At 48.7% G+C, this 26,278-nt stretch overlaps 1 protein-coding gene across 1 annotated transcript in view; it reads left to right on the plus strand.

The window, feature by feature from the left end:
- Positions 1-1,110: 1,110 nt before the first annotated feature.
- plxnb1b (plexin b1b) overlaps positions 1,111-26,278 on the plus strand; it is a gene marked incomplete at its 3' end in the record, with an annotated part of 38,403 nt that continues 13,235 nt past the window's right edge. Inside the window, exons 1-22 of the mRNA XM_080545992.1 lie at positions 1,111-1,160; positions 1,709-2,879; positions 4,854-5,036; positions 9,364-9,492; positions 9,839-9,939; positions 10,902-11,034; positions 11,913-12,069; positions 15,590-15,698; positions 17,301-17,409; positions 19,195-20,065; positions 20,171-20,313; positions 20,887-21,021; positions 21,390-21,512; positions 22,030-22,123; positions 22,338-22,504; positions 22,674-22,825; positions 23,034-23,139; positions 23,615-23,751; positions 24,528-24,704; positions 24,900-25,125; positions 25,368-25,610; positions 26,052-26,231. Coding sequence (XP_080402118.1) covers positions 1,719-2,879; positions 4,854-5,036; positions 9,364-9,492; positions 9,839-9,939; positions 10,902-11,034; positions 11,913-12,069; positions 15,590-15,698; positions 17,301-17,409; positions 19,195-20,065; positions 20,171-20,313; positions 20,887-21,021; positions 21,390-21,512; positions 22,030-22,123; positions 22,338-22,504; positions 22,674-22,825; positions 23,034-23,139; positions 23,615-23,751; positions 24,528-24,704; positions 24,900-25,125; positions 25,368-25,610; positions 26,052-26,231 — 4,836 coding nt within the window. The 5' untranslated portion in view covers positions 1,111-1,160; positions 1,709-1,718. The remainder of the gene's footprint in view (positions 1,161-1,708; positions 2,880-4,853; positions 5,037-9,363; positions 9,493-9,838; positions 9,940-10,901; positions 11,035-11,912; positions 12,070-15,589; positions 15,699-17,300; positions 17,410-19,194; positions 20,066-20,170; positions 20,314-20,886; positions 21,022-21,389; positions 21,513-22,029; positions 22,124-22,337; positions 22,505-22,673; positions 22,826-23,033; positions 23,140-23,614; positions 23,752-24,527; positions 24,705-24,899; positions 25,126-25,367; positions 25,611-26,051; positions 26,232-26,278) is intronic.

Consider the following 26,278-nt stretch of genomic DNA (forward strand, 5'->3'; position numbering starts at 1 on the left):
GTCAGGTCAAAATGACACAGATAACTGTGGTAATTATTGTTATGCTCAAGTAAAAAAATGTTTTCTTTCTTTTCCATGTTTGGACTCTCGCCATCCCTTTACCCTCTTTTCCTAGATAAAGAGCTGCCTCTTATACAAAGAGGTCTCTCTAAATACCCCAATGTGTAGCGAGGAATGGCGTGTGTGTGTGTGTGTGTGCGTGTGTGTGTGTGTGTGACTGTAGTTAGGATTGGTCTGTTGAGCTGGGTGAATAGTGTCTCTTTCAGTCTCTCTCTCTCTCTCTCTCCAGCCTCCCTCTCTGACACAGAGAGACCCGTCTGAACTGGCAGGAGATAATCCTACTTCCGTGCCAATGAATGAAGAGGAGGGAGGGAGGGAGGGAGGGAGAGAGGGAGAGAGGAGGGGGGGGGGCATAATGATTGGGGTGCTAGAGGGAGAGAAGTATAGTGAGAGAAGAGGTAGGATGAGAAGTGAGGAGACAGGCAGATGGAGAGCTACAGGCTCCAAGAAAACAAGGAACCTTCTTCCATTTTGTCCCTCCCTTTATCACTTTTTCAAGCCTTCTTGATCTGTAAATGCAGGGACTGTCTGTGGCAGATGTGTCCAGGGGTGTTACTCTGCCAAAGTGAAGTGTTTTTGCCTTGTCGTCATAGCAATAGAGAAGGATTAGAGCAGTGTGTGTGTGTGTGTGTGTGGTACTGGAAGCTCTCTCTGTGAGTGACACTACTTGACCTGCCTTTTGCCGAGGGCTTCCCATTGCAGAGAAATGGATGTCGTCAGCCAAAGGCAGGACTGACAGGAATCTCAATGGGAATGAGCTTCACTTTGTTGCTTCGAATGGACTATATAGAGACAAACACACTCTTGTGGTCGGTAGTGTATGTATTGGTAGAGGATAGTGACGTAGCTTGGATGTTGTAGCTTGTTCTACATACAGTTAGTTGTGTGTGGGAAATGTATTTATTTATTAAGAAACATGCCAACAATGTCTACTTGTTTTACACTTTTTGGAAGTGGTTGCTGCGTTCGCTGCGGAGATTTTGATCTTGTTTTCCTCTCTCTTTGTCTTGTAGATTGTATCCACAGGGATGTGTTTCTAATCCAGCTGCTAGGTGGTCAAGAGGTGACATGCCTCTGTAAGACATCACTGGAAACAAATGGTGAGAAAAATAATATTTGGCTCAAATGCAGTACATTTTCTACGTCCGAACACCTTTTTTTGATACAGCCGCAGATGCTATTCACTCCAATGCACATTTGTTGTGGAGTTTCTCCAGAATTACATACTGGACACAAAGGCCTCAGAAAGAATGTCTGATGGGCCTAACAACAAACCAAATGTTTCCGTTTGGACCAAAAGAGGCCAAATCTGTTTAGGGGGTGACTCAACAACAGTTAGGCAAGAGAGGCCGTTGCTATGCAGTCAAATTTCAATCAAATGCATAGTGTATAGCACTTTTTTATATGGACAAATGTCTTCACAGTTTTTCACAACAACACAGTACTAAATGATATAATACAATACATACAATACAAACAATATGATCTAGCACCAAACCATTGACCCCTGATGTGAGCCAAGGAAGAAACAGACTCTGGTAGGGGGGTTTGGGGGGGGGGGGGAATCTTCCTCTATGCATCTCCAAAATCTTTTGAGAATGGTGTGTTGAATCTTTCTCTTCTTCTTTTCTCCCGTGTCTTTTCTCAGATCGGTTGCCATGCCTCCGGGGATGGTGTGTCGTCTTTCGGTCTGGCCAGTCCAGGCGCTGCTGCCACTGCTACTGCTGCGAGCCCTCGGCTGGCCCTCCTCCTCCAGCCCCAGTGGCCTCGCCCTGGCCTCTGACACCTCCTCCCCCTACCCCACCTTCACCCGCAACGGCACCCTCTTCGAGCACCTGGCCCTCCACCCCGACCCCGCCGTAGGGCGCGTCTACGTGGGCGCTCGAGATCACCTCTTCCAGTTGGACCGTCACCTGACCGCGGAACTCCAGGAAGACACGGGCCCGGTGACGGACAGCCGCGAGTGCCTACCCCCCGTCACCGAGTTCAACTGCCCCCAGGCCCGGCGGACCAGCAACCACAACAAGCTCCTCTTGGTGGACCCTTACTCCATGGAACTCATCACGTGCGGAAGCGTCAACCAGGGGATCTGCCAGAAGCGGAGTCTGGACTCGGTGGACACGGTGCTCTTCTCCGCCGAGAGACCGGTGGACACTCAGTACGTGGCGGCGAACCATCCCAACGTGAGCACCGTGGGACTCGTCGTGCGTTCGCGGCCCGACCGCCAGCCGGTGCTGTTCGTCGGACGGGGCTACACCAGCAGCCACCCGCCCATCTCCACGCGGAACCTCGCCATAGAGCCCATCTTCTCCTACGAGGAGACGGCCAAGCTCGCCGTGGCGGGCCGCCTCTCGGAGTACGACCACCATTTCGTCGCCTCTTTCACCCACCGGCACCACGTCTACTTCCTGTTCTACCGCCGCGACATCAAGTCTCAGTCGCGGGAGTACCGCACCTACGTGTCCCGCGTGTGTCTGGACGACCAGGCCTACTACTCGTACGTGGAAGTGCCTCTGGCCTGTCGCTCGGCGGCGGGGAAGAGCTACAACCTGCTCCAGGCCGTGCGGTTGGGGCTGGGAGGACAGGAAGGGGTGGGCGGCGGTTCGGAGGTCCTTCTCGGGGTCTTCTCCACCCGTATGGCCTCCTCCACGCGCCCCAGCGAAGACTCGGCCCTCTGCATGTTCAACCTGGTGGATCTGGACCAGAGGATCAACTCCACCAGGGACCTGTGCTACACCCAGTTCGGCAAGGCCGAGGGAGGAGCCGAGGCGGCCTACATCGAGTATGAGGTCAAGTCCAACTGCGCCAACCTGCCCTCGGTGAGTGGAATTATGACAGGGTTTTATTATAATTATGACAGGTCTTTAATGGGTTTTTATTTCTTTAGGTGCGCAATGTATTTGGGGGCTTGTCAAAGGTGAAATGCCTTCCCTTCTTTCTGCCTCACAGAACGGTTGTACGCAATGTCGAAGATGGAGATGAAGCCAGTTTAGACTGTTTAGATGCAAAGTCCTTGTTATGTTGCGTCTCTGAGTGGTGAAGTGGCATGTCTTGTAAGAACTGTATGAATATAGTGCATGTCTGCCCATGCGTGTGCCACTGCGTATGCTTTCCAGGGTCACACGGTTCCCATAAAGTGACCTCCATATCAAAGAATAAATGAAATGTAATATCATTTGTTTAGTACAGAGAAATGTAAACCTCTTTTTGCGGGGATTAGATTTGATTGTTTTTTCATAATGCCACTTTAGCTTCCGTAATGCATATTGCGTGCGTGCATGCGTGAGTGAGTGTAGTGTTAGTGTTCACATTCCTATAGGTTTCTGTAGCTATGTGCGTGCAGACCTACAACTTGTTGGTGGGAAGTGCACTGACCCACAGTGTGTTTAATGATACATCCTAGAGGACACTGAACAACCGTTGACCTCTGAACTCCAGACCGCCCTTAAACTGAGACGGGGTCCGGGTGGGGGCGCGGGGGGGGGGGGGGGGGGGGTATTTAATAGGATTGTTGGGAGATCGATCCACGGAATTAGCCTTCCTTAGTGGGAGGGCGACGTTTAACGAGAACTGACAAGGATGGACAAGGTCACCACGGAGACGATCACAGCAAATACACCGATTGAGCAAGAGGGGGGGGGGGGCGGGAGTAGAGGGGAGAGGCAGAGCTAAAGAGAGAATAGTAGTTAGAGGAGGGGTAGGAGGGATGTGAAAGAGAATAGGAATGGAGGGATATACTGTAGTAGAGAGAAGTAGGAAGGATAGAAATGGAAGAGATTAAACAAGTAATTGAACAAATAAATAACAGTTAGAAAAACAAAAATAGAGAGATGGTTTGCAGAAAGAAAGGGCTAAGGAGGAGCATGAGAGCAAGAAAGGGGAAGGGGACAGAGAGACGGAACGAGGAAAACAAATTAAATTATTAATTCTTAGAATTAAGAATGATTAATCTTGCAATGCACACAAGGTGGCCCATCTCCCATGGGTTCTCAGCCCATCTGTCCCATTCTTGGATAGTTTAAAAAAATAAATATGCTGATCTTGGATCTGTGCCTATGGGGTGACTTCTACCTGGAGCACAAGGGGAGGGGGGGGAATATGCTGAGTGGAATTCAAACAAGGACTGAGTCTCTGGTTCAAATGAGAACTGGCTAATATTCATAACAACACACCAACACCACATGAAAACCACTCAAACAAGTCACTGTCAACAGTCATAGAGCTGATGTTTATTGCCTGTACTTCCTATTGTTATCACTCATAATGAGTAACGACTTGCTTTTGAGTGTTTCCATGAAAGAAATCCTGTGGAACAAAAAACAACAGCCCCGTTGCCAAAGTGCAACACAACTAATTCTCCATAATCTTTAAAACACTCTCAACCCGAGACTGCTAGATTCCTGCAATTGTTTCTCCCTCACCTCCAACCCCTTTCTTCCACTATAAATCTTCACTGTGCCTTTTGTAGCCCCTACCACATTTGCTATCACTCTAGCTACCAATGACTGATTTGTCTGTAGGGCAGATGTTTTTATACACAGAAGCATAGTTTACATTCTACCTGCCATTCAGTGTTAGCAGGTGCCAGGTGGATCCACTCTCTGTTAGTGAATTCTTTTCAGGAATCGGACTATTTCAGAAAGAGTGTGTCTGTGTGGCTTGTTGCATCAACACATGTAAATGTTCTACCTTGACACAAGTATACACAACACAAAAGAACAGGTAAAGTGTACCCTTTCTTACGTCATCATAATTAGAGTAATTGATGTACGTCTTCCCTCCTTGACCCACAGAACACTCTGGACGCCTATCCCTGCGGCTCTGACCACACCCCCAGTCCAATGGCCAGTCGGGTACCGGTGGAGGCTGAGCCCATATTGGACAGCCCTTCGGCCCGTCTCACCGCCGTCGCTGTCAGCGTGAGGGCGGGACATACCATCGCTTTCCTGGGGGATTCCAAAGGAAACCTTCACAAGGTACGTAGAGAGAGACCCCCTCAACTCAGAACTGGACACATTTTCTCAAGGCTGTTTTTTTTTTGACGTTTCTCGATACGTTTTTTTTGTCGATCAGAAATAGCTTTGTGTTGTAATACTGCAGGCTAAACTTATAACGAGAGTAGGTCTGGGAACAGGTGGCTAATGCGTCCATCTCAAGTGGCTCTGGGAGCGTTTGTTTCTCTCTAGCCGGCCAGAAACACTCTCACTGTCAGTCCTGTTATGATTATAACACAGCTAGAGCTTTACTGCAGGAGCTCTTCTCTCTCTCTCTCCTTTTCTTTGGCTGTTCTTTCCTACGCTTGTTTCTCACCAGACTTGGTTTGTTTTTTGTCCTTTTTTTTTTCATAAGATGATATAGTCCTCCATTGTTAACGTACGACCGGGCTATTAAAACCACAATAACAAAATAATAATAATAATAATACATTAGACTTATATAGCGCTTTTCTAGACACTCAAAGACGCTTTACAAACTGAAAAGATCGAGTAGTTATAATAAAAAGAAACAAAAAATAAATAATAGAAAGTATATAAGGGCCAATTAAGGTAGTGCTGGGGACACATGGGAAGGGGAGGGGGAGAGTGTTGAATCAACTGGCACCATTGTTGACCCCTACGCTCCATAGGGGTCGTTCCTGCATCCGCCCTGTACTATCCCACAGATGCAGAGATGATAGCACAGACATCCCCATTCAAACGTTGGGACAATTGTCCAGAACAATAATCCTTTTTGCGTTGGTTGGCGTTGCCTATGTTGGACAGATCATGTGATGCTAAGTGTGTAGATGTAGGGGTGTGTGGGGGCACCAGCTCTTGTCAGTTTGATTTCCGAGGTGTGCCATCAATGGGTGAAGAGGTCACGGCAGGGTCAGGTGTAGCGGTGTCTTCTGGGGGTTCACACAAGGGCCAGGGCACTCCACGGTCGTGTCAGGGAAGACATGGAATGTTCTGGTGAGGGAGACAGACAGAGGGAAATAAGGGTTGAAACAAGGGATAGAACAGTAGAGAGAGATGGGGGAAGAATAGAGACGGGGAGAGCAAGGAATGAGGGATCAGCGATGGATGTGGAAAGAGGGAATAGACAGGAGAAAAGAGGAGGAGGGATGGAGAGGGAGAGCACGACAAGAGAGGAGGTGGAGATTGAGAAGAACAATAGGAGATAACACACCTTCGCGTTAACGGGACATGACAGTGACACACATGTTCAGGGGCATGGGATGGGACAGTACACAACACAAATCTCAAATATTGTCATGAAACAGACAAAGGATCATTCAGGAGTTTTTTACGGAAACCAATGGCGAATTCCCTCTCACAGCTAGCGCTAATTCTCTCTCATAGCTAACGCTAGCATAGCTAACAATTAGCGCTTTGTGCCAGTTTTTTTTTTTTTCCTCAATGGCTGCGCTGCACTTGTGGCTAGGCTGGGGGGAGGGAAGCAAAATCAGCACAATGACACCCATTAACAGTATTTTTATACACTGACCACGGAGCAAAACCACAGCCCGTGTCTCATCATGTTTGGCTATTAGGGCTCTATGACTCGTCATCGTCGTGAGTAACAGTGCACAGTCATCGCGAACTGGCACAGATCACGGCGTTCCAAACACAAGGCTCCATTCTCCATAGAGATTCATTAGTCACACGACGAGACTGTGTCACTTTCACAACCCCCCCCCCCCCCCCCCCCGAGGTCTGATGATGATGACTGTCACTCATTGTCATTGTTCCCATAACTGTAGCTGGCTGGTTGGGTCCCAAATGACACCCTATTATTCTGTGTGCTAGTGCACTTGCTCAAAGACTCAATTAGAAACAAAAGAAAAAAGACCGTTTCATACCTTTCTGAATAAGAGTTGAGCATGGCAAGTTTTTGGACTTCAATTGAAAAAGCTCTCATGTGTCAGCAACACATTCGTACATATCGACCTTTTCAAGGACATTCTGTCCCGAATGTTGGGTTGTTTTCTGTCCTGTATGGCTTAGAAATGTTTCCTGTTGATATGAACGGCCTTGGGATCTACCGCTGAAGCTGAAAGTTGCGAAAAGAAAACCTCTGCATTACAAAGCCAGATGTGCCCCTATCATATTTGACTGACACTAGCTTGGCAAAGATCTGAAGAGGTATTGTGGAACAGCCACAATTTGTTCTTACGAGTGGTTGTAAAACATGTGGGGATTGTTTATGTTGGCCAAAGCCATTGCCATAGAGTACCTATCACATTTCATTAGATTAATAATAAAAAATAACCCAATCTGAAATGATATTTTCAGTGTTTTTTACTAAATGTTTTGATTGTAAGAACTCTAGAACTTATCCTTCAACTAAAAACAGTTATCGGCATGCCAGTTTCCACTCCACATGCTACAACGTTTCTCATAGAGAGAGAAAAATAGTCTAGCATGATATGTTGCCACATTTAGCCATTAGGAATAACAACACGCATGCTAAATTGAATTCTGTTGGTATTTGAGGCATTTGGGCTGCAGGGAGACTTTCAGAGGTGCAGCTCCATCAGCCTTATGAGAGTGTATAGAGATGAGACTCTGGATTCACCCCTCCATCATCAGCCTTATGAGAGTGTATAGAGATGAGACTCTGGATTCACCCCTCCATCATCAGCCTTATGAGAGTGTATAGAGATGAGACTCTGTCTGGATTCACCCCTCCATCAGCCTTATGAGAGTGTATAGAGATGAGACTCTGGATTCACCCCTCCATCAGCCTTATGAGAGTGTATAGAGATGAGACTCTGGATTCACCCCTCCATCAGCCTTATGAGAGTGTATAGAGATGAGACTCTGGATTCACCCCTCCATCAGCCTTATGAGAGTGTATAGAGATGAGACTCTGGATTCCAACCTAAATGTTTGTCTTGCACTGAGGTCCGCTGGGCACATGGCAGAAAAGGGGGTGTTTGTGTGGCGTAATATATGCCTAGGATGATCGGTTTTCTTTTTGCCATTACTTTATGTCTCTCTCTCCTTCCTCCCTCTAGCGTGTGTGTGCTTGTGTGTCTCTTGTCTTTGTCTGTTTGTCTGTTTGTCTGTCTGTCTGTCCGTCCGTCCGTCCGTCCGTCTGTCTGTATTTGCGTATGCTTATGGATGAGTTTGTGGGGTTGTATTGTGTGCATGTTTGTACCGTACGTGCACGGTTATCACGGTTATATGTGGATTTCTCCGAAAAAAGCGGACAGATTTGCCTCCTTGGCGTTCAGTGAAAACGGAAGTCTGATCTGAAGTCTCCTTTGAAGTGGGGGGGATCTCATTTAAATGTTTGTTTCATTTCCCCCCCCCCCCCCCCCCCATTCTGTTCCACCGACCCGGTTGTCATGTCGGAGCGCTAATAGTGCTTCAGTGTATTTGGCTAAACAGGCCGTTATTAAAGCCTGGACAGTCAATGCCTTTGATGAGTGTTGGATCAAAGAGCAATGCACTGCACAGATGACCCCACCCCACCCCCCTGCCAATAGGCCAGGATTATCTCATCATGGCAAATTCTTGGCCCACATCTCACACTCTCACCCCCCCCATCATCTGCCTGTACTCTGGCTGACATATTGTACAGTACAGACACACACACACACACACACACACACACACACACACACATTACATTGTTACCATTTAGCAGACACTTTTATCCAAAGTGACTTACAATTAGAGATTCCCCGAGTCTCCCTGGAGTAATTTTAACAATTTACTCAAGGACACACTAGTGGTCGTGATCCTTGACTTGAACTCATGGCCTTCTGATCACCCAGTCCAACTCACTATCCACTAGGCCACCACTTTCCACACGCACGCATGCGCTCTCTGTGTTCAATCCATGTTAGCTGGGAGGGAATGTGGATGTTGTAAAGCTCTCCTGTAAATAGTATACAAGCCTGATGTGGGGTGACTCAGCCAGGCTCTTTAAATGAACTCATGTTACAGTGGTTTTGCTTCCAGTTAAACCCAGTGGACTAGCAGGACAGGTTGCATACCATTTATCTGATCATGTTCTCCGATGTGAATTGTTTCCTAATCCCCCCCAACAAATATTACCCCAAATTTCCCCTAAACCGACATCACGCAGATATTTCACCCAAATGTCATTGTTTCTCTGTAATATGGGATAGATCGGATGGTCTAGTCTGTGGTTGTAGTCTAAGGATACACAACAAGATAAAACAATGGGCTTCAATGGCAGCCGCATTAGCGTTGTAGCTACAGTAGCTTGCTAACCAACTCTCAGTCACCGTTTGCTTCAGCTCAACATAAAACCTCACCTTCTCAACCTCACTGTCGTTTTGTTTTGTAGGTGTTCCTGGGCCCCAACGGTGAGGTGGAGGAGTACTCCATCGTGTCCATCCAGCCTAACATGGCCATAAGCTCGGACCTGGTCCTGGATCAGTCTGAGGAGCACCTCTTCATCATGACCGCCACCATGGTACGTTTGTATAAGCTGTACCCAGGCCAGGTCACATAGAAGGCCCCACTGATCAACACGTCTCAAATCAAGCCCTTGGCCAGCAGACACTTATAACTATGCTTGCTAAGTTAAGCATCCTTATACGTTGCAAGCATCGTGATATCCGCAAGTTTTTTTTTAACCACTGGCCGACTTGGTAAGTCTTACCTTATTGCGAAAGAAATTCGGACAATTAAAGGCAATCGGGTTCTTTTTTTGACATTGGACCGATATGATTTCTCAGTTTAATAACAACTCTCTTATCACTCAGTATTTGGGATATTAAATGTGAACATGGCCTGTTGTTGTTGTTTTGTTGTCATAGCTACAGAAGAGGCCAGTGGCGGAGTGCCAGGAACACCTGGACTGCCAGTCCTGTCTGTCTGCCCACGACCCCTACTGTGGCTGGTGTGTGCTGGAGGGAAGGTGAGCTGACTGACCCCAAGTATTTATGGAACCCATTATGCTACAGATTGAGATTTAGATTCAGAGTGACTGGAAGTCTAGGATTTTTTAGCGTCTCTGGTACTCTATGGTTTGTGTTGTGAGTTAGCGTCTCTGGTACTCTAAGGTTTGTGTTGTGAGTTAGCGTCTCTGGTACTCTATGGTTTGTGTTGTGAGTGTCTCTAGGGGACTCTGATTTGTGTTGTTGCGTCTATGTTGTTGCAGCCACACTTAACTGTTGCACTTAACACTTAACCTCTTGTGGTTTAGGTGCCGGGTTGTTTAGGAAAGTAGAGTAGCTCGGCACTTCAGCTCAAATGTGAACACACAAACTAAATCACAACTTAGAGTCAATGCCACAGCCCTCCCGTCGAAGGTTGCTGGCACAAACGCTTGTTTCGACAAATTTAGATTTTTTTTTTTTTTTTTTTGAAAAGTCATCTTAAAAGCTGACTCCGGGGGATTGTAATGATGAAGAGCATCCTCTCTCTACCATCTGTTTCTTCCCTCTGCCCCCCCTCCCCTATCCCTCATCCCCCCTCTACCTTCATCTCCTACACCTTGGCCACCTGTCCCTCCTCCCTCTCACCTGTTTTTTTTCCCCCTCTTATTTCCCCATTTTCCTTTTGATATGTCCCACCCTCCACTCTCTCTCTTTTCCCTCACTTCTTCTGTCTTCATTCTCCTGTACCTCTGCTTCTCTCCCCACTTTCTCTTCTTCTCCCACCCCCCCCCCCCCCCCCACACACACGGCCCACCCCCTTTCTCTTTTCCCCCCTTTCTCTTTCCCTCCTTCATCCCTGGGTTAAAATCAATTCCAATACGTAATCTGTGCCTGTCGAATGGAATTGTTCCCGGCAGTGTAAAGCCCTGGCTTAAGCGAATTGCTTCAAGTATTGTAAACCCAGTCCCTGATACTGACGGTGTGTCGTGTCTTTGTCCAGGTGTGGCCAGAAGTCTCAGTGCACGCGCGGGGCCCAGCCAGGACAGTGGCTGTGGAGCTTTGACATGGAGCACCAGTGCCTCACCATCCAGTTCCTCAGCCCCTACAACATCAGCCGCGAGGAGAAGAGAAGTGTACGTGTGTGCATGTGTCTGTCTGTCTGTCTGTCTGTCTGTAGGTCTGTCTGTCTGTCTGTCTGTAGGTCTGTCTGTCTGTCTGTAGATCTGTAGGTCTGTCTGTCGGTTGGTTGGTCGGTCGGTCGGTCAGCAGGCACACGCATGCGCGTGTGTGCGATTCATTTGTACGGATATGTATGTACAGTACTGAATGTGTGTGTGCCCTTGTATGTTCCTCTGTGCATAACCATGACCGCCATGACAGATGAGGTCTTTGCATACAAGAGACCCTCCACTAGGCCTTTACCGCTACTTTAGTACATATCTCTTGTCATTCCTCTGAGCCAGAGCAGTCCCTTATCTGCTGATGGGGGGAGTTTGAGCTTGGCGGAGTGGAAAGAGTCTCTGCTTGTTATTGTTACGTTGTCACAGCCTGGGAGTAGATGATTATCATGCCCGGTACTGCCTCCGCTCCGTCTGAACCCAATTGGAATACAAACAGAATACATCATGTTTTTAGTAGAGATCAGGATCCCCTGGATGGATTTCCAGATAACGGATGTGAGGGGGAGATACTATAGGAGGAAGGAACGGTGCATGCTGGGAAGTGTCCTTGGATGGGAAACGACCAGGCCAAGGAGACGGGGGCTCTCGCAGGACAGAACCTGGTTGGTGACACGGGGTAGAGCCCCAAGCCCAGTTCCCGGATTCCCCTTTAAGATCAGTCCAACTTCATCCAGTTCAAACCAGTTCTATACTATATCCTGATCCAGTTAGCTTTCCAGGTCCCTCTCCTCTCAGAATGGTGTTCAAATCACCTGTATCAGCCCCCTTTCTCTTGATCTAGTTCTAGCCAGCTTGTTCATGTTCCCTCTCTCTCTCTCTCTCTCTCTCAGATCTCCCTATCAGTCCCAGGCCTGCCTGTCCTAGAGGAGGGGGAGTCCTACTCCTGTTTCTTCCATGACGGCGAGGGTCCTGCCACCGTCACCGACGGGGGGGTCACCTGCCACTCCCCAGACACCCACAGGGTGCCAACTGTACCCCCCGGACAAGGTGAGTGTGCCAAGCACTCAAGCACGCACTGGGCACAGATGAAACTGAGTGTGTGAGTGTGGTGTGAGTGTGTGAGTGTGTGAGTGTGTGAGTGTGTGAGTGTGTGAGTGTGTGAGTGTGTGAGTGTGTGAGTGTGTGAGTGTGTGAGTGTGTGAGTGTGTGAGTGCGTGAGTGCGTGAGTGTGTGAGTGTGTGAGTGTGTGAGTGTGTGAGTGTGTGAGTGTGTGAGTGTGTGAGTGTGTGAGTGCGTGAGTGTGTGAGTGTGTGAGTGTGAGTGCGAGTGTGTGTGAGTGTGTGGCGGGGGAGATAAACCAGCAGATCAGCCAACAGTATCTGGGTAGAGCAGATTTACGTTCTAGCCCAATCCTCTCTCTCTCTCCCGGTTCGCACAGCACGGCGTCCTGTAATCTCTCTCCAGGAGCCAGCCAGCCAGTCATTAAATCGCACGCAGCGATTCATTCATCATCTGTACCTTTCTGTCGTCTGGGATCATTTCTGTTGCGTGCCTGGATTTGTTTTGGTTAGTCGTTACTGGGAAATAACAGAGATTAGTGGGGTAGTAATAAAGAAAAGTACATGCACACACACACACACACACACACACACATAGTGGAGTAATCATAAGAAATCTCTCACACACACACACACACACACACACACTCCGCACCCCCAAAACCACTGGAGAACTACCTACCCCCTTCCTCTTATCCATCTATCCCTCCCTCCCTCTCTCTCTATCCACTTGTTTTCTCATCCCTCCCCTGTTCCTCCTTCTGGTTCCCATGAAAGCATTCCTGGAGAGCAGGTTGTGTTATGGTTCTCAGGCAGAGGGGTTAGGATCGTCTGCCTCCGGGTATTAGCAGTGATGGACACTGGGGTTCAGCGGTAGATCCCACAGGTATTAGACATGGAGCCACGTGGGAGTTACCTTGAAGAGAAAACCACCCTGCCTTCATATGATCTGGAGCACGGGAGGCTGGGGGAGGGGATTCCTTTATTCCATTCCATGCATTACAATGAGCCTGTCCTCCGAATACAATACCTCCACCAGCCTCCCATGCTGCCAGTGATGCTCTCCCCCATTCCATTCCATTCCATTCCATGCGTTTACAATGAGCCTGTCCAGTTTTTACCTCCAACCACCTCCACCGATCTTGAGTTAAGGGTCATATACACTCACCGAACACTTTAATAGGAACGTTATACTGTGTAGTGGCATTGATTCCGTAAGGTATTGGAAACATTCCTTTTTCTGAGATTCTGGTCCATGATGACATGATTGCATCACACCATTTCTGCTGATTTGTCAGGTGTACGTTCAAGCTGTGAATCTCCCGTTCTTTGGGATGTCAGAGGTGTTCTATTGGATTCAGATCCGGTCCGATCAAGGCCCCTGAGGGACACTGAACTCATTGTTATGTACATGAAACCAGTTTGAGACGACTTTTGCTTTGTGACATGGTGCATTATCATGCTGGAAGTAGCCATTAGAAGATGGGTACATTGTGGCCATGAAGGGATGCACATGGTCAGCCACAATACTCAAATAGGCTGTGGCATTCAAGCGATGATTGATTAGTATCAGAATCGCTTTATTACATCTTCCTATACAAGTAAGAGTAAAATTATTTGTCTTTGGTTCCACAACATTGGCATTGCAGCATTCAGATACAAAAACCACAATAATAACATAATTATAATAAGTAAGTAAAAAAGTAACCCCACATTGATAGAGTAAAAGTGATAGATTTTATGGTGGCTTCAATAGTGCAAGAAATGCTGTGCAGAGTATGATGATATATAAATGGACTGACTTATATAGCGCCTTATTCCAAAGCGCTTTACAATGGCCTCTCATTCACACACCCATTCACACACCAATGGCAGCAAGCTACCATGCAAGGCCCGCTCATTGGGAGCAATTTGGGGTTCAGTGTCTTGCCCAAGGACACCTCGACATGTGGCCAGCTGGGGTTCGAACCGCCGACCTTGCGGTCATTAGACGCCGGCTCTACCTCCTGTGCCACAGCCGCCCCATAGCCACAATATGAAATGCAATATAATACAATACAGCATAATACAATACAGTGCCGTAGTAAATTATTCAGGCAGTCTTGAGTATTCGTCCAGTGTGTTTCTCCAGATTGCTTGGGGGAAATAGCTGTTTTAGCCCCGAGGCTTCAGTAACATTTCCCTGACGGCAGTAGCTTGAATAGTTACTGATTGGGGTGGCTGGGGTCCCTAATAATCCTGATGGCCTTTCTGACACACCGGTCCTTGTAGGTGTCCTGGATAGGGGAAAGCTCACACCCCCTGATCTTCTCAGCTGTCCGCACTACCCTTTGCAGCGCTTTGCGCTTTTGGGCAGTTCTGTCAGGATGCTTTCGGTTGTGCCTCTGAAGAAGACCCCTAGGATCTCAGGCCCTAGGCCTAGTATTAAACGGCCCAAAGTGTGCCAAGAAAACATTCCCCACACCATTATATCACCTCCACCAGCTTGGACTGTTGACAAAAGGCAGGTTGGGTCCATGGATTCATGCTGTAGACAGCAAATTCTGACCCTACCAGCTGTGTGCCTCAGCAGAAATAAAGATTCAGACCAGGCATTTTTTTTCTCCAAATTTCAACTGTTTTGGTGAGCCTGTGCCTACTGCAGCCTCAACTTTTTGTTGTTTGGAGGGCCAAGTAGCCCTACCACTTCGCCCTACCCCTCTATCCCAACAAGAATCGGGACACCCTGCCCCTACACGTGGACGCGCAAAACAGAGGGGGTAGGGATAAGTGGTAGGAGCAAGGGGTGTATTGGGATTGGGCCATAGACCAGAAATGAATAATTGGTTTCTTTAATAGAATGGTATGTTCAAAAAAGAAAATCTTGTTATCATGGTATATTATACTATTGTATGTTGTTTTATCATCATGATTGATATGCAGCATGAGTCTGAAGGAATTATGTGCAGGCCTCGTGTGTGTGTGTGTGTGCGTGTGTGTGTGTGTGTGTGTGTGCGTGTGTGTGTGTGTGTGTGTGTGTGTGTGTGTGTGTGTGTGTGTGCGTGTGCGTGTGCGTGTGCGTGCGTGCGTGTGTGTGCGTGTGCATGTTTGTGTGTGTGTGTGCATGCGCGCGCGTGTGTGTGTTATTGCATTGTATGCACAGTGGGCAGCTTGGGTCTGAACTCTTGTTCTGTTTATGTCTGGGTCTTTGGGGGTGCAGATGGATTTTATTATGGTTATGTTTTGGCTCTCCAGTCAGCCGAGCGTCCTCTCACGTTCTCCCCTCCTCGCACTGTTTTGAAGAACCCGGTGCTTCAGGACAGACAGCCAAGTCTCACTCTTGTTTCTGAATCCCCCCTACCCCCACCCCCTTCTAAGATAGTAAGCTTAGACAAATATTTTCAGAACCCCCAAGCTTTTTGGCACTGCGGTTGTTCTAGAGCAAGTGAAGCGTAAGGGCAAACGTTTTTTTCTTCCTCTTCTTCTCCTTGTTTCTCACTGTTTCGCTCTGTTTCTTTTCCTGCCCTCAGATTTTGTCACGGTCACCCTGGCCCTCACTTTCCGCCAGGTCGTCGTCACGGCGAGAGAGTTCACCTTCTACGACTGCACCGCCGTCAAGCAGCTGTCTGGCAGCATGCCGTGAGTCTCTCTGTTTGACTTTGTACTTGATGTCTCTTTCTCTCTCTCTCTCTCTCTTAGTCTCTCTCTCTCTCTCTCTCTCTCTCTCTCTCTTAGTCTCTCTCTCTCTCTCTGTTCACATCTGTGACTCTACCTCTCTCTCTCTCTCTCTTTCACTCTTAGTCTCTCTCTCTCTCTCTCTGTTCACATCTGTGACTCTACCCCTCTCTCTTTCTCTCTCTCTCTGTCTGTTCACATCTGTGACTCTACCTCTCTCTCTTTCTCTTTCTCTCTCTCTTTCTCTTTCTCTCTATCTGTTCACATCTGTGACTCTACCCCTCTCTCTTTCTCTTTCTCTCTCTCTTTCTCTTTCTCTCTATCTGTTCACATCTGTGACTCTACCCCTCTCTCTTTCTCTCTCTCTCTCTTTCTCTTTCTCTCTATCTGTTCACATCTGTGACTCTACCTCTCTCTCTTTCTCTTTCTCTCTCTCTTTCTCTTTCTCTCTATCTGTTCACATCTGTGACTCTACCTCTCTCTCTTTCTCTTTCTCTCTCTCTTTCTCTCTCTCTCTGTCTGTTCACATCTGTGACTCTACCTCTCTCTTTCTCTCTCTCTCTCTGCTCCTCGTGTGTCCTCTCTTTTTCTCCTATGCTCTCTCTCTCTCTCTCTCTTCATTTCCCTTCCACCTGGGCATGCTAAACCTCCAAATGCACCTCAGTCCTCCGTTCATACAACTATTTTCCTGTACTCTCAACTTAAGGTTGTGTTGGCCTCATAGCCACTTTGTCTCTCTCTCTCTCTCTCTCTCTCTCTCTCTCTCTCTCTCTCTCTCTCTCTCTCTCAGAACCCTCTGGGTCTGTCTTGGCTGCAGGCACCTGCCTCTCGCCCTCCTTTCCAACATTCTCTCGTTCTCTTTATGTTCTTTCCATCTCCACATGTGGTCGTCACTCGGCTCTACTCTATCTTCAAATTAAAAACCAAATGGATGGAAGACAACCCCACAGAACTCCGAATGTAGCACAACATGCCTTTAAGAAGGGAATAAATTACAAAAAAATATTTCTGTTTGAAAGTAGTGGGTGCGAATGTTTGCATTGGTACAAATGCTTAGGACATTTTTCTCTGGCCTTTGCCAAGCTATAAATGTGTGCCTGTCTTCCCTCTGTCTTTGGGCTGTGTTGCCACATATGCATCACTCAATTATATGTCCTCTGTCTTCCTCCCTCCTTTCCTGGCACATGCTTCAGAACACTCCGATAAGGAAACTGCCACTAAATTCGATAAGACGAGTGACCTTTTTTTTACCATTGGCAGCAATTGGATTACCATGTGGGGAATGTGTGCTCTCTCTTTCTCTCTCCCCCTCTCCTTCCCATCTCTCTTTCTCTTCTCTCATCTCACCCATCATTAAACCTTTGAATGCCAGTTCCCATCATTTCTTCATAACCCCTGATTCACTGTCTCTTTCTCTGCCCTCTCTTCTCCCAACCCCACTTGCCCACCCTCTCTCCATTCCTTTCCTGGTTGTCTTCAACAGAGTACGTTTTGTCATAACTGTATGGTAGCCCTAACGCCTAGCCAGTATAGCACAGTTGACTCCTGCGTTTCTTCCTCTTGTAGTTGTCGCGGGTGTGTGTTGAGTCGTTGGGGGTGTAACTGGTGCGTCCACCAGCACACATGTACGCACAAGTCCACCTGCGAGGAGGGGGTCATCATCTACAACGAGCACGTAAGTCCACGTCACGTAAATCCACATCACGTAAGGCCGCTCAGCTGGAGTATGATCACAACGCTGCTGGTGTGTTGAGACGTGCAGTCCACAGCCGGAAGAAGAAGAAGGATTCTGCACACACACACACACACACACACACACACACCGCAGTTGGAGATTTTGATGTTTTTGTGAAATTAATCTCTGCAGGCACCTGTGGCATATCGGTGTTGCAACTTCATCCATGTACAGTGCCATGCGTAAGCGAATGGGACAATGAAACACGTGTTGTGCTTTTGGCTCCGTTTCAAAGGTTTGGATTTGAAATCACACAACTATTATGAGGTTGAAGTAGAGATTCTCAATTTCTAATGGTATTTGTGTACATATTAGTTTCTTTAGAAATGACAACACTTTTTTGATACATAGTACCCTTATCTCAGGGCAGCATAACAGGTTCATATAATGTCCAAATTAAGAAGAACTTGTGTAGTATTTGGTCAACAATCCTTTGCTTGAAGTCTGTGACCTATTGACCCCACCAGACACTGGGTTTCTTCTTTGGTGATGCTCTGCCATGCCTGGATTGCAACCATCTTCAGTTGTTGTTTGTTTTGAGATCTTTTTAAAGGCTTATAATCTAATCAACAGGAAATCAAGTTCTTGTTCAATTGGAACCTGGTTAGTTGCATAGTTGTTATGGCAGTATGTGTTGGGTCATTGTTGTCTTACTGTATGGATTTGGAGCCATTTTGCTTGCACTTGAGCAGACACAACGCTTCTGTGCACTTCAGAATATAATCTGCTGCTGCCATCAGCGGTTACATCATAAAATAAGACATAAGTTAGCCAGTTCTCGTGGAAGCTATCCATGCCCACAACATAACACACCTCCACCATGTTGCTCAGATCCTGTTTTCTCCAAACATTCCGGCTTTCCACCAGGAACTCATGTACATGATACTATTCATTTTATCTGTCCACAACAAGTTTGTTTCGGGACCTGTGCAGGGCTTTTTGGGTACTTTTCGCAAACTGTAACCTGACCATCCTTTTTGAGGATAACTAGTGGTTTGCACCTTGCAGTGAAGCCTCTGTAGGTCGACTGGTGACGTATCGTGACGTTAGAATTTCAAAAAATAAAAGTCAAAATTGAGTTTTTTTTTACATAATCTGATCCATTAGGTGTTTATTAATGCCTGTGTGGTGTTATTTTTTAAAATGTTGACATTTTTGAGTTAGTAATTCATAAAATACAAAGGTTCCATCTCACAAAACATAATGGAATGTAAAAACTTTGACGCTCAATATCTCTGAACTACCCTAGACAGTAACTATCTAAACGGAGATAGAACCTTATAATTCTAAGCTCACGATATTCTGCTGACAGTCTCTGACACAGTCACGCCTAGTCCTGGAGAGTGTTGGAATTTCTGAACGGTGACAACCAATATATACACAAATACTCTCTAATAAAAACGGACCTTCTCTACTTTAACCCCATAGTACTTGAGATTTAAAATCCTGTCCCATCACTTACGCAGGGCACTGACATCAGATTATTATAAATAACTAATAATCATCTCCATTTTGCCTCTATGTGGCCACCCAGGTGCATGAGCTGTGTCATCATTGATGGTAACACGATACTGACGCCATCAGGATACGTGTTTTCACATCACATTTTGAGTTTCACATCACAACGTATGATTTGGTTTATTTTCCCTTTGGGTCCTTTCTGTTTCTGTCTCACCCTCTCCCCATGTCTTCCACTCTGCCCCGCCCCCCCTCCCCCCTCCCCAGTTTAAACTCCCCACCTCGGCTCCTCCCACAACCAAAGCCGTAACCGTCACAACGAAGGCCCCGACCACAACCAAGGCACTGACCACAACCACACTCCCTCCCACAACAACTACAGCTCCCACGACAACTACAACTATGGCCACTACTACTACTACTACTACTGCTACTACTACTACTACTACTACTACTACAACAACAACAACCCAAGCTCCTGCGACTGTAGCTACCACCCAGGAACCGACGACAGAAACCTTGCCTACAACACTCCCCACGACCACTGCTCCGGAACCCACTACACTACCCCCTACCACCATGCCCACTGAAGCCCCCACCACCCTGCCTCCTACCACGCTAGCCGAGGGCACCACTCCCGCGGCTGAGACCACCACAGCCGAGCAGGAGGAAGAGCAGACCCCAGCGGAAGAAGAGGCGGTCGCCGGGGCCCAAACTGAAAGTGAAACCGAAGGCCCAGCGGTTACCCCCGGAGACGTGGATGTCGCGGAGACGGACTTGGCGCCGACGGTCACGACGGCGGCAGATGACGATGAACAGCAGCCGCCGGAGGAGCTTTACCCCCTGACCCCCCTGGCGGCGCCCCCCCCTGAGGAGATGTTCCCGTTGGACGTGGTCACGGCGGCGCCCCCCCCTAGCCCCCAGGACCGGGACCGGGCTCTGACTCTGCCGGAGCCGCCCACCGAGGCCCCCCATCACCCCACCCCGGGCTCCTACCCCCTCCCCACCCCTTTCCCCTTGGGGGAACCGGCCGGCTCGGAGCCCACCTTCCGTCTGGACCAGACCCAGCCCCCCCCGCCCCCGCCACCCCCCGCACCGCCCTCACAGGACTCCCTCCTCCCCCCGACCGAGGTGGAGGGTCAGGGGGCCGACCTGGAAGTGCTCTCTCCTCCTCACCCCGAGGAGGAAGTGAAAGAGGAGGAGGAGGATGAGGAGGAGACTGAGACTGAGACGACCACACCAGAGAACGACACCGCCGCTACGTTCTCGACCGCCGCGGTGCTGTCAGGTGACGGGGAGTTTGACGCCCCCCCGGCCTTCCCCCGCCTCCTGGACGCAGACTCGGAGCTGGACTACCAGTACGACTCGGCCGACAGCGCGCTGCCGGTGAGTTCCAGACCAATCAGAAGTCTCCGCCGTGACCGCGGCACGTCCCAGCTCTCTTGACTGGACGCGGCTCTAGAATCCCACTTCTGACACCAAGTGTCTGTATCCCCCGAATGTATCCCCTTTATTCCCCTGCTGTTCCTTACCGTGTTTTTTGCTTCTGTTGTTTGACGTCGCTTCTTCTTTTTTTCGGAGATTGGCCGGAAAAAAATGGCTGCTTTGGCACAAGCTGAAGCAGTTGGTTTTTTTTGTCGATGTTGTCATGTGATTTATTGTTTGAGAAGTCATACAATTATTAACAGTCCAACATTCACTCTAACATAACAGTCAGGGATCTATCCAGACAATTACTGCAGCATACGGTCCTTGGTGTGTGTGTGTGTGTGTGTGGTAAATGGTAAATGGCCTCTCATTCACACACCAATGGCGACAAACTACCCTGCAAAGCGCCGGCCCGCTCACTGTGCAATTTGGGGTCCAGTGCCGCGTGTGCGTGTGCGTGTGCATGCATGTGTGCATGCGTGCGCATCCTTGCGCACATGACAGTACATTCACACTGCTGTGTGTGTGTAGGGGGACGAGGGCTCTTATGTGAGCTGGGGGGCGTCGGCCTGTCCCTGTGTAGAGAAGGTCCAGGGGTCGCCTCTGCTGCCCGTCAGAGTGGAGAGGAAGGTCACACTCCTGGCCCGGAACCTCCATCTATACCAGGTAACACACACACACACACACACACACACGCACACACAACCACGTCTACACACACACACACACACACACGCACACACACCTCTACACACACACACACACACACACACACACACACACACACACAGCCACCTCTACAAACACACACACACACACACCTCTAAACACACACACCTCTACACACACAGACACACACACCTCTACACACAACCACCTCTACACACACACACACACACACACACACACACACACACACACACCAGACACCCTCTACAGTGGGATAACACATTTCAGGAGCTATGTGAAATGTTTAATTTGTCCTGTTAGGATATCAACCTGTTGGTGTGTGTGTGTGTGTATGTTGCCTACAGGACAGAGACCTGGACTACGAGTGTGTGTTGGTGATTGAGGGCCGTACAGTTGTGGTAGATGCTTACGTGGAGATGGATGAGATGAACCCATCTCTCTTTGACATCACCTGCCAATTGCACCAGGTTAGACCCTTCGAACACACAGGCATTGATAGTGAATGTCTGTACGCAGTCATGTGGATTTACTTTGACATTTCTGTTTTAAAACACAATGACCATTAGCATCTAACCAGAAGTGCAAATAGTGATATAAAACATGATATAAAAACATGACAGTGAAAGTCATGGGTACAGTATGGCAAGTACAGTAGTTATACAGTTATGAGCTATCTACAGTTATGGTAGCTATGTACAGTTATGGTAGCTATGTACAGTTATGGTAGCTATGTACAGTTATGAGCTATGGTTTTGGTGCTAATGAGGCTGCATTCGTAAATTCGCTCTGGAATCTGATCAGCACTCATGGAATGCCTCTTGTCCAATCAAATGACTTGATAACCTTTATGACGTTGAACCCATTGTGCGCTCCGGCGCTCTCAGAGCGAATTCTTCGAACGCAGCCCGAGAGACATTGTTACTGAGAGTGACCCTGTAGTGGACGTTTCTTAGGAGACTCACTAACTCTATCCCCGAACCACAGTACGCCTACTCTGCCCCCGTGGAGGAATACAACGCCATGGTGTACGTGAAGAGAAGGGACACCTTCCACGTGGACAGCTCTCACGACCTCTATGGTGAGTCCTAGAGCTTATAATAATAATAATAATAGCTTAGATTTATATAGCGCCTTTCTCAACGCTTAACAGAGTTCATAGACAGACAGACAGTCAGACAGACAGAACAGAAAAACAAAGCAAAGAAACAAAGACAACAAGATAACTCTCCATCTCTCTCTCTCTCTCTCTCTCCATAGTGACTCTGTTTAACTCTCCATCTCTCTCTCCATAGTGACTCTGTATAACTGCTCGGTTGGGAGGTCAGACTGTAGTCGCTGTCACACGGCACATCACAAGTATGGTTGTGTTTGGTGCGGCGGAGCCCAGTCCCGCTGTCTCTATGGAAACGCCTGTAGCGAGCCCATCGAACAAACCTGCCCAGCTCCGGTCATCCACTCTGTGAGTAGACCCCCCCCCCCCACACACACACACACACACACACACACACACACACCTCATGTAAACACTCTCACCCAATCCATGCGAGGCATTTTGCGCACCACACCACCTTTTAGGACACCACGTACACCTTTAAAATAACACCATGTCCTCTTTTCTCCTGTGGTAGATCGAGCCCCAGACGGGTCTGGTGGAGGGGGGGACGGTGGTGACCATCTCAGGGTCCAACCTGGGCCAGAAGGCGGAGGACGTCCTCTACTCTGTCAGCGTGGCGGGGGTCCCCTGCTCCGTCATACCCCACCTCTATGAGGTCTCCTCCAGGTGAGACGTGTGTGTGTGTGTCTGTGTGTCTGTGTGTGTGTGTCTGTGTCTGTGTTTGCGTGTGTATTGAAGGGTTGTGACTAATTGCTGCTATGCTATTTCATAATAATTTTATGTTGTGTTAGCTAGAATAGCTACAATGGAGTCATTTGTGTGTGTGTGTGTGTGTGTGTGTGTGTGTGTGTGCGTGTGTGTGTGTTCCCTGTAGAATCGTATGCAAGACCAAAGCCAGCGGGGGGGAGAAGACAGGCCAGGTGTCTGTTGAAGTGAGCGGAGGACAGTTTGGTCTCTCCAGCCAGAGGTTCAACTACCAGGTAACCAGAAGCCATGCTCAGCGTGTGTGTATGAGTGTTAACCAGAAGCCATGCTCAGCGTGTGTGTGTGAGTGGTAACCAGAAGCCATGCTCAGCGTGTGTGTATGAGTGGTAACCAGAAGCCATGCTCAGCGTGTGTGTGTGAGTGGTAACAAACAGTTGTATTCAGACTCAGCGTTGAAGGACATAACTGTGAGCGTGTGTTCCTCGTGTGTCAACTCCAATCAAAAGTCTAGTCATATAAACAATTAATCTTGCTTTAAGATGTGATGAAATGTGTCATGTTTAACTTTGTACCATTTAGAGGTTAGGTTTGCTTCTCTTCACTTAGATATTGATTGTAAAAGGCATTTGGACTAGGGGTGCCCACATGTTTGCACCCCACTGGAGTAATAAGCATTAGATTAGACTAAATGCAGTTAAATGGCCATTACTGTACTAACTCCCTCACCACCCTCTACTCTGGACCCCCCAGGACCCGTTTGTGATGGAAGTGTCCCCCCAGAGGGGGCCCAAGGCGGGGGGCACGTCTCTGCTCGTCTTAGGGAGGAACCTGCTCACGGGACGTTCCACGGACCTCAGTATTACTGTAGGGGGGGTGCCCTGTGTCATGTAAGTGGACTGCGCACACACACACACACACACACACACACACACACACACACACACACACACACACATCCCTTTACAATCGCCATCCCTACTCTTGAGTAGGCCAACCATGTGTATTAAGTTGCAGGACATGAAACCTAAAACTTTGTTAAAAGCCCAAAATAAGACAATTATTCAAACTGCCTTTTCTCACTTTGACCTTCGACTCATCGACCCTTCTGCCATCTACTTATCGACTGTCCCTTCTCTTTTCCTTCTCTCTTCTGTCTCTCTCTCCTCCTTCTCTCTTCCTCCTCTCCTCCTGTCTTCCTCCTCTCCTCCTTCTCTCCTCCTCCTCTCTTCTGTCTCTCTCCTCCTTCTCTCTTCTGTCTCTCTCCTCCTTCTCTCTTCCTCCTCTCCTCCTTCTCTCTTCCTCCTCTCCTCCTCTCTTCCTCTCCTCCTCCTCTCTTCCTCCTCTCCTCCTGTCTTCCTCCTCTCCTCCTCCTGTCTTCCTCCTCTCCTCCTCCTCTCCTCCTCCTCTCTTCCTCCTCTCCTCCTCTCTTCCTCCTCTCCTCCTCCTCTCCTCCTGTCTTCCTCCTCTCCTCCTCTCCTCCTCCTCTCCTCCTCCTCTCTTCCTCCTCTCTTCCTCCTCTCTTCCTCCTCTCTTCCTCCTCTCCTCCTCTCTTCCTCCTCTCTTCCTCCTCTCCTCCTCTCCTCCTCCTGTCTTCCTCCTCTCCTCCTCCTCTCTTCCTCCTCTCCTCCTCTCTTCCTCCTCTCCTCCTGTCTTCCTCCCTCAGTTCATCGGAGGTGCAGGAGGGCAGTGTGGCGTGTGTGACCGGCAGCAGCAACAGGACCGGTGACCATCGTGTGACGCTTCGCTATGGCAACAGCCAGCGCCACCTCCATGACACGGCCTACCGATACACCCCGAACCCCAACATCACCCACGCTGCCCCCTCCAAGAGCTTCCTCAGGTGTGTGGGGGTGTGTCATAATGTTTTCATATGACTATCACAGTGAGCACACGTGATATAATAACTCATCAGCTCATCTATCCTAACACTGTGTGTGTGTGTGTGTGTCTGTGTGTGTGTCTGTGTGTGTGTGTGTGTGTGTGTGTGTGTGTGTGTGTGTGTGTGTGTGTGTGCGTGTGCATGCGCGCGCTACAGTGGTGGGCGTCTCATCTACGTGTCGGGCCATAACCTGGATGTGGTCCAGGAGCCCAGGATGCTGGTCACCGTGTCCCCCGTAGAGTCCATCCCTCAGAAGAAGAGAAGGACGAGAAGGAGGAATGGAGAGAGAGAGGAGAAGAAGGAGGACGGGAGGACTGGGAGGCAACGGAGGACGGCACCAGGCCCGGACTGTCCTGAGGACCCCCTCTGTGCCATCAAAAAGGTGTGTGTGTGTGTCTGTCTCTGTGTGTGTGTGTGTGTGTGTGTGTGTGAGAGAGAGAGAGATTGACAGGCCAGTATGTGAGTAGGTGTGTTGACATCCTCACACAATATGAGCTGGAAAGGATCTCAACTCAAAGGTGTACATTCCATCTACCTATTCATTGAAGTGTGTAGGAGTTCTCCAATGAAGTCATGATGATTTGCCCTCACTGACCCCCCCCTCCCCTCCCTTCCTCTCCCCAGTACATGCAGCGTTGCGAGGTGAACTCCTCCTCTCTCATCCTGTGCCGGACCCCCACGGTGGACGCCTCCGTGTGGGAGTCCCGGGTGGGCGTGGAGTTCCTCCTGGACAACCTGAGGTTCTCCTTCGGCTCGGTCAGCCCCCAGGGGTTCACCTACGAGCCCAACCCCATCCTGCACCCCCTCAACCAGCAGGAGCCCCTCAAGCCCTACCGCTACAACCCCGGCAGCTTCATCCAGCTGGAGGTGAGCGATGGGAACTGTAGTTTTTAGTCATCGACGGAAGAAAAAAAACGTGACTAAAATGTTTTCCGTTTTCGGCAACTAAACCTAGACTAAAAATTAAGAAGGATCAAAATGACTAAATGTGACTAAAACTAATGTGCATCTTACATCTTACATACATACACTAACATTTTATTTAATTTACATTACACATTTAATGTGAAATAGGCCAGGACACCCCAGGACACTTATTATTTAAACTTTTTTTAAACCTGAACCCTAACCCTAAAAAGTTTCACTTTTTGAATTAAATTACGGAAAATAACTTTTCCATATTGAATAATTTTTTTAGGCACCTCTATTAACTCTTAATATCCCTCCCTCCTTCTCTCTCTCTCTCTTACCTTCTTGCTGGGTCCATCTCTTCCTCCCACTCTCGCCCGCCTCACCCTCTCTCTCCAGGGAGAGAACCTGGACCTGGCCATCTCTAAAGAGGAGGTTGTGGTCCTGGTGGGGGAAGGTGTGTGTGCGGTCAAGACCCTGACCAGGAACCACCTGTACTGTGAGCCCCCGCCCCAGCAGCCCACCCCCGGCCCCCCCGGCAAGAAACGAGAGGGTGCCGACAGTCTGCCTGATTTTACAGTGAGTCCACGCCCCACCCCCACCCCCCCCCCCACCCCCAGCACAGA

The sequence above is a fragment of the Nansenia antarctica genome, assembly GCF_963989245.1.
Source record: "Nansenia antarctica genome assembly, chromosome: 15".
NCBI lineage: Eukaryota > Metazoa > Chordata > Actinopteri > Argentiniformes > Microstomatidae > Nansenia > Nansenia antarctica.